Genomic DNA, 8,562 nt, shown 5'->3' with positions numbered 1-8,562 from the left:
AACCTTTGTACTGACCGTGGGTATGTGTCGGCCTGTAAAATCTGATATTTGTACCAAAAATGTCCCACTTTGGCCATTTGAAAAGGTGGTAACCCTACCTGTGCATACAGCAGATTTGATACACAGGTAGACAGTAATATGATCGGTTAGTATTCTTTCCTCTTTTTTAATAATAAAAAAGATGAAACAACTGCTGGTATACGATGCAAGTCAATGCGTTTTGCCTCTGGGACTTAATCAGTAAAATCTGACAGACATAACACGTTACAATCTGTCTCCAACTTACTGCATACAGCAAACTGTGTTACAGGAAAGCCAACTCTAAAGAATACTTATAGTTTGCTGATTGGGCAACTGTCAACGTATGCAACTTTGCTGCCGTAAATGACGTAAAACGTATCATAAGTAGAAATGAGGAAGTATATAGTATAGTGGTGCCATAAGGGTGATAGCGATAAAAGTGTACTGCGAGTATTGCACTCAAAAGTTCATCTGTTTGCAGAATTATTGGTGTTATTATTAAGATGCAAATCTGGAATCTTTTTTTTCACGTGATAATAGCTTTAAGCCATTTTTCAGCCTGGGCAAAGCGCGATGATGAGGACTGGGTGAAACTGCCAGATAAATGTGAAGGTGCGTTAGTGCGTTTTACTTCAGCATTAGCAAGATGTGAGCCTTTTTCTCATTGTGATGCAGAAGTGCATGATTATGTTGTTTTCTGCTTTTGGGGGGAGGCTGGAGTTGAATTTATTTCTCTAGTTTGTTCAGTGTTGGGGATGATGTGTTGAAACAACTTCTGACACGTTTTAAGTAGTGTCTGAGAATAGGGTGATGAACCGTTTCTCACCTGTTTCATGCATATTAACGTTTGGCTTGATGCGGTTTTCTTTTATTGTACAGCATTCCACTTGCACTCTTTAATTTACAATATGGGTGTTTGTTCTTCATTCTCTTGTATTGCAGTTCTGTCTGTTGGGATGCATTTGTGAGTGTTATAGGTAGAGATATCAGAGCATCCCTTGTTTCTTGGGTTGCTTTTTAGGGAAACATTTGAATTGTTTTGAGGGATGTGTCTAATGAAAGGAACTAGTGTGTACCAGTAAGAGGAAGCAAACTGGAGACTCTATTTTTGTATTACGTTTTAATTTATATTAAGGTTAGTTTTTGATTTAAGGATATGTGCCATATTTATTTTAGTTTGCTGAGTTGCTTCCACAGGAAAGAGGACCCATTTGCACAAGCTGTTCAGTGAGAAAATGTGTATGGTACAAACTGTGACAAGTTATTATGGCCATGTCTACTTGTAACAGCCAGGCGACGTAGCCAGTTTTATACTTCTTTGTGAATGCCTCTTATAGTTTACAAAGGATCTTGTTAAGTCTTCTGTGAGTGTTGCTGGCATGTTGCAGCTGTTAATATGTTGGGGGAAGTGTAATCACAGAACATCTTCTAGGGGCCAGATTTGAATATTGAACTGGTAAAAAGAGGAAGTATCACTAACCAGTGCAACATGGTATCATTTTTAAGTTAAGTGGGAAAGTTATTACATGTGGAAGGAAACTTGTTAGGCTTTTATTTGCACAATATAGCCTTCACTGACTCTACTGCTGAGCTTCTCTGCCAGTCTGTTTTTGGTGTTCTTATGGTAGGTCATATTTGATATACATTTTTCAGCCAGCGCCATGTATTGTGCCTGTTGCGTTACTTCAGCAGTTGGAAGAATGACAAAAGCTTTTTATAGATGAATAGGTTATTGTGTGTTTACTAGGCAAATGATCACAAGAGCCTTTTTTAAACCTAGCCATGCATCCCAAATGTCTGACAAGTTCCGGTACCCTTAATAAGTGTAAGCAGGGGCTTGGGAGGCTTTCAAGTCTGTGTCTTCGCTTTATTTTTATGATTTATTAGAGCTGATGCTGGGTTATGGGGAGAGTGGTGCTGTTGCTTAAGTAACATAATATCCAGTATATTTGTTCCCAATTTAGACTGTGCCTATGTCTTCCTTGTCCATTTCCTACCTGTTAGTGCTGTTTAAAGAGAGGAGAGAAGTCCATGATGTGTACCTGCTTTCCTCAGTAGAGCTGTGGTGAAGATTAGCTACGCCGCTGGTCCTGCCTAACATCAGGCTCCCCTCGATCATATATTACACTGTCTAATAGGAGCTGCCATCCAGGCAGCTGAGAGGGTACTTTGTGCTTTTACTGGCATCCAGGCAGTAACAGTATTTTTCTTTTATGATCTAATCCTGCTCCAGGTGGTAATTTAAGTATTTGCATCACTCCAAGGACCACGTGTGTCCTTCTTCAACAATGGTCACACCTCATCCTTCATGCGTGCTGCATCATGTGCTCAAGCTGCTAGTTGAACTCTGATCACTTAAGCTGTATTTCGGAATTTATTCCTCTATAGCAGTTGTGTAGAGTACTGTACTTATTTTTCTTATTCGTGTGTGAACTTGCTGTTACATGTGTATTGTGCATCATCGGATGTTAAGTATTTCAGATTAAGATATGTTTGAATGAGATACAGCTGTTTGATTTTGGTACTGATGTAATGCCTTGGTCACCGTATGCAGGAAGACTGGGGCTAACGATGGGGCTGGAGATTTGTCTGTCTTGTTCAAAGCAACCCTGTGGTGCCACTGTAAAAACCAAAGCTGGAGATTAGTGTTTTAAGTTGGAATTGTCTGAGTTTAACTTGAGTACTTTTTTCCTTGTTGTAGAACTTGTTAGTTAATAAACAAGGAAGAATGAGTGCAAAATAAAGTTTGCGTTGGCATCACATAAATGTGCTTACTATTGGATTTTTGTCCAGTTTAACTTAGAACATTTGTCTTTCAACTTTTGTTGATCAAGTTGGTCCCACTAAGTTAGTGGCTTTTTTTCAGAGGAGACTCAAGGTGGCATTTATATTGATCAGAGAAAATAAGGCATGGTACCAGGGGAAGTTACCTTACACTTTTTCATAATTGCCATGTATAATTTTCCATCTATCGAGTTATCACCAGCTCAGGCAGATGGGGACTTGGGTTTTCCATCTCATGCAGATGGGGACTTGGGTTTTCCATCTCATCTGAGGAGCAGCTCACTCAGGTGTGCAGCACCCCATAATGTTGCACTGCACAGCCTTTGTGTGGGAAAACTCTGAAGTTCACACCCAGTGTCTGAGTTTTGAATGTGGGATTTTTGTAAATCCTTTTTGTTTATACCACGTCAGGCTCTTGAGAGTCCTAATTGTTAATGCTGAGATGGAATCTTGTCACTCCTCATTGGTAAACCTGAAGCCATACATTTTCTACACATCCTAACTCCACAATAAAACATACTTATCTTTTACATAGGTGATCATCATGCTTGGACCTGTGGGACCACATCTTTTAGCCACCCTTTTTATTGTCACCAAATTAGTGGTATTTCAGTAACATGGGCTGCTCATTGATTTCTAGCATAGATTCCCAACAGAAGATCAAGACACAGTAACACTCCTGGACAGGTTGAGATGTATAATCTTAATGCATTAGGGTAATGCAGTCATGAAAGTAATTATTGCTTATGTTTTCATTAATTATTTGACAGGGTTGCTTGTTTTCAGAGACCCCAGTAAAGATTGTGGTCTTGCTAAATCACTTGCACAGCTTTTGCAATCAAATTCTGATCAGTAGGATATAGCCCATTTGAAACTCATTGACTAATCCAGTAAGCTGTTACTCTAATTGGTGTTTCCTACTTGTATCCTATCCTGTCACTGAAAGTATTTTGACACGTGAAAGGGCATAGGTACTATTTGCCTGTTTGATATACGGTGTGTGTCTGATGTGGATTGTTAGAAGTAGAAGAAAGGTCAGAAGGAGCGTAGATGTATGGGAATGGAAGCCGTGAAAAGTAGAGACAGAAATAGGAGGAGATGGATGGAAGGCAGAATGAGAAGAAACCATTCAGGGAGCATTACCAGAAGGAGAGCAGGGAAGAACAGATAGAGGGGGAATGAAAATATATGTATCCAGAGGATGTCAGGGCAGGCAATTAAGGGGCAGGAAAATTCAACACTGTGCAGCAGCATGTGACAGGAAAATGGGTAGTGATGGAAGGGAACTAAGTAATTTGAGGAATCATTTGAGAGCAAGGCTGAAAAATAGCTCCAAGTCTAACCATTACCAGAATGGGTCCTGTAGTGACCGCATTTGTTGCAAAGGAATTTCAATGCCCACTCATACAATTTTATATTCAAATAATTCTACTTGCAGTGGGGACTGGACATGAGGTAGTGGCCGTGCCGAGATGTAAACTTGCAGTGTAAGAGATACTAATAGTTTGAGAAAGGAAAGTATCTAACAATTTGTCTTCTGGCTGAAGGAGCGAGATAAAGAGAGGAAAATCTACATATATATTTTTTCTTTTAATAGTTTGTTAATGGGATGGGTAAGCTGGTCTGTAGATAGCAACACGCGAGGGGAAGTAAATTGAAATTAAGAATGGGGATAGGCAGGTAGATAAAGAATTTGCCATAGGATGGAAAGGGACGATAATGAGACTAGAAGAAGGATTGCTTAATACAAAGAACAGAAGCTTGTAGGAGTAGTACATTTTAGGAAGAACAAGGGGAAAGGACCAGAAAAGGAATAAAAGAGAAACTGAATTAGGATGATGCTTAACTGGCCAAAGGACCTAGAAGGAAGGTAACTGTCTGGAAATGGTTGTAGTAAAGAATGAGGGCTATATGCTTTGGATAAGAGAAGTGTGGATTACTGATGGCGCTGGATATTATGTGGTAGTGTATATGGATATTCATGAAAGACAGGCCAGGTAAGGGTACAGTAGGAGTGGTTTTGTATCTATGGGAGGAGTTAGAGTTGATAGGCGATGATTAGATGGGTCACAGAGTAAGCAAGAAGAACCAACCAATAGAACAAATGAAAGCATAAGACTGTGAGGTGTCAAAAGTAAATTTCTTAGAATTAAATTTTTTTTGGGAGAAAACTGGTATCTTTGCACCTTCTCTAGGGCATCAGTTGTATGTAAGAGGGAAGACTAGCTAGGCAAGGATTGAGTATAGGTCCCACCAGGCATCTTAAAAAAAAAAAAAAAAAAAAAAAAGGGTTGCTAAGTTTTGTTAGAACCATTAAATAGGATTTGTGGATGATGGGTGGTCCTGGAGAACTGGAAGCAAATTTTAGTGGTGCTGATCTACAAGGACAATGTAAAAAGTAGTTCAGGAAATGACATGCCTGTTGATTTGATCTCAGTCTTACTCAAACCAGTGGAGAGTCTTTTCTGGGCAGGAATTAGTTGCCTGAACATATAAATGGCTACTTATAATTTCTAATGTAGATTCTTAGCAGGAAGATCTTGTTTTTTAACTGGATTTTAAAAAGACCTTGGCTGGAGTAGCTGTGTGGGTGTACTTTCCATAGATTTCAGCAAAGCCTTTGACTCTGTCCCACACTGCAAATTTCTTACAGAAATGAAAGGGACAGTACTGTACAGGCAGATAGAGCAGTGAACAGAAAAGTTATTGGGTGTGAAATGTTGGATGAAGATGACAAATGGTGACTTCCAAGATGGCTGCACATTGAATAACAGCTTAATTTCAGCTCTCCCAGTATTAAAACAGAAACTCTGAAGGGACAGACGGTGAACTTGTATTTTTTGGGTAAATTTCAGTAACTGGCTAGTAAGTACACTGCCTCGTTGCCAAAAAAAAAGAAAAGAAAATCAATATTAAAAGGTGAGGAAAACAGACTGGCAAGAATTCTGCAGCTGTACAGCAAAAAGCAAAACAAGTGCCAGCTTTAGTGCAATACTTGACTTCTAGTAACCTAGAGGAAAAAAATAAGCCGACTGTATTCAGAGCTAATTAAAAAATGAAACACTGATGGAGTATATCAACTCAAACAATAAAAGGCTAGAAAAATGGATGAAGCTTTAAACAGGTATTCAGATGAGGTGATAAAACTGCAAAAAACAGACGTCAAAATGAAGAAAAGGCTGTCTGAATATGAGACTGGTCAAGAAAATCTGTTTCAAAAAATAATAGAATTAGAGAACAGAGCATGTAGGGAAAACCTGATATTTTCTGCTGTATCAGTGAAGCTGGAAGGAACAGATTGTATTAATTTTATGAAAGCAGAGATAAGCAACTGGACTGGTATTCCACAGCAGGAGTTGTTAATTGAAAGGGCGCATCATGTGTAAGCTCCAAACCTGGCCATGAGAAAGCAAAATAAACATTCAGTAATAAAAATGCAATCATACCAGCAGAAGGAGTTGATTCTGACAAAACTGTGGCAGAAGAACGAAATACTAAAAGTGGGAGATAGTAGAGTGTGGGAAATTATTACTCACTGTACTCCAGCCAGAAGGGGAGTAAATGTATTCCATTAATCAGGGAATGTTGAGAAGGAGAAGTGAGATATATCTTCACAATATTATTTCTTGGAGGGACAAAATCATTTTTTGATGCAGAACATGCTAAGAGGCAATAAAAAAGTTTGTCTAAAAAAGTGAGCTGTGAAACAAGAGACTGCTTCTTGTTTTTCTGGTAATGAAGACCCCAGAGAGGCTGTGCCCATGAAACCTTTTCCAGTGTTACATATGAAAATGCTTGAGAGAGAGAAGCACAAGAGTCAACTAGAAGAAATGAGAGTATGTTGGAAATTAAATAGACACTGGATTTGGGAGATGTAGATAAACAAGAGTAAGACCAGCATCTCAGAAATGTACATAGCTTTAATTATATTTGTGAAATATGACAGAAAATAAAACTTGAAAATATTGGAATTTTTTTACTTTGGTTAACTTGTAGTGGAATCTAAAGCATATGCCCTACTTCATGTCATTAATGTTTGGAGGAACACTTAGAAGAGGGGAAGAGCATGGGGAGAGAGTGTTAACTGTAAGTGAAACAATTTTAACAGTAATATTTTTATAGTGCATGATATAATCTGCATGCTATAAAGTAAAATTTTTCTCAGTTATTTTCAAGTGTAATTGTGTTACTAAAGTAAACAGTTGTCCCTGTTTATTTCTTCGCCTTCTTTTCTTTTTCTCCCTGCAAAATTTTAAGAAATGTAAGCACTGCAATGTAAAACAACGAAGAAAAGTCTGGTCAAAAGAATATGATACAAGAAAAAAATTGTGTTCTTTCTCATTCTTGAATGGGGAATGACTGGATTAAGGCCTTTAGTTTTACCTAGTAACAAGTTTTAAGAGAAAGCAAGTAAATAATAAGAGTATTGGATATAATAAAGCTTTCCTGTAGCAAATAAATACTTGTAGAAGCAACTCTGTATCTTGTTCTTATGTCTCCTTGGAGGCAGTCTGATAAAGAACAATAAAAATAGAATACTTATTTCTTTTAATGGCTTTCTTTCAGTAGTTAGGAAGTTATATTCTAATATATATATGTATGTGTATATATATATATATATATATATATATATATATATATATATGTTAGCCATTTGCTAAACAAACAATACAAGTCTCACAAGGAAAACAGATTTAGCATGAGCAGTAAGCTTCTCTGCCACTGAAACTCACATTCATTGAAACAGCTTTAAAACCCAGATCCAAATAAAATGCGTCTGGGCAGTAGAGAATTGTTTACCTTTGGGCTCTTTTCAAACTATAGGCTCCTTGAACACATTTTTATGGCCATGCATATATGTATGTGTTGTTTGATTCACCTTCTTGTTTGTACTAAACTATATTCCTTGTATAGTAAAGCACCACTTGTTAGTGTGTGTTTTAAATTTGTAGTTTTGAACATTTTTCCACTAAGCAATGAAATAAAATGTATGACCCAATAATGACAAAACTGCCCATTTCAGAACATTTTAGTCCTAAAAGTCCACTCATACGTCTGTCATTACAATCCACCAGTGTCAGTCAAAAGTACAATCTCTGCAAAAGTAAAATTCATCCGAATAATACTACATTAAAGAGATTTGTAACTAATAAAAGGCTTGTTACTGGAAAACAGCTTCAGATTTCAGTGTCTCACCTACAAATTCAGTGCTTGCTGCTCTTGAAGAGTTAATTGTCTGTTACATTAAAGAAACAAAAATGATATGCTGGTAATATTGCAGTAGGGCATGGCTGAGAAACTGGCACACAAGTTCATAGTTACTAGGGATCTTACACAAAGGAGGGGGTCATCTCTGTGTCACTACTAGACAGAGGCACAGTAAACTAAACCCTAAATGGGAGTAGTATTCTCATCCTAAGGGGTGGTGAAAGCCACACACACTCTGGCTAGGCTTATAAATGCCCTAGGGCAGATAGCCTAGTACGAACCTATGAACCTATGAAAACTGCTATCCCCCCATAAAATGCACCAAATAATCAGCAACTAGGACATTACATACCATGCCTCCATACCTCTCGACGTCTTAGCACAAAAGATCTGAACAAAGGCTATATTAATGTGGGGGGGACAAAGGCCCCCAAACAGGGACATATTGTAAATATTACTCTTATAGACTTAGAAAAATTCTAGAACAACACTTGTCTCCTCGTACATTTCGGAAGGAAATGAAAGCTGAAACTCAAATGTATGACATTT

The 8,562-nt window shown here is 37.9% G+C and overlaps 1 protein-coding gene across 1 annotated transcript in view; it reads left to right on the top strand.

Moving 5' to 3' along the window:
• Positions 1–411: 411 nt before the first annotated feature.
• The window catches only part of LOC122815417 (protein canopy homolog 3-like), a 549,901-nt gene continuing 541,750 nt past the window's right edge, over positions 412–8,562 (top strand). The window contains exon 1 of the mRNA XM_044087893.1: positions 412–633. Coding sequence (XP_043943828.1) covers positions 525–633 — 109 coding nt within the window. The 5' untranslated portion in view covers positions 412–524. The remainder of the gene's footprint in view (positions 634–8,562) is intronic.

Source organism: Protopterus annectens, chromosome 11.part0 (assembly GCF_019279795.1).
Source record: "Protopterus annectens isolate FY-2018-M chromosome 11.part0, PAN1.0, whole genome shotgun sequence".
Classification (NCBI taxonomy): Eukaryota; Metazoa; Chordata; order Ceratodontiformes; family Protopteridae; genus Protopterus; species Protopterus annectens.
The sequence above is the reverse complement of the archived record's forward strand: the minus strand, read 5'-3'. Positions and strand labels throughout refer to the sequence as shown.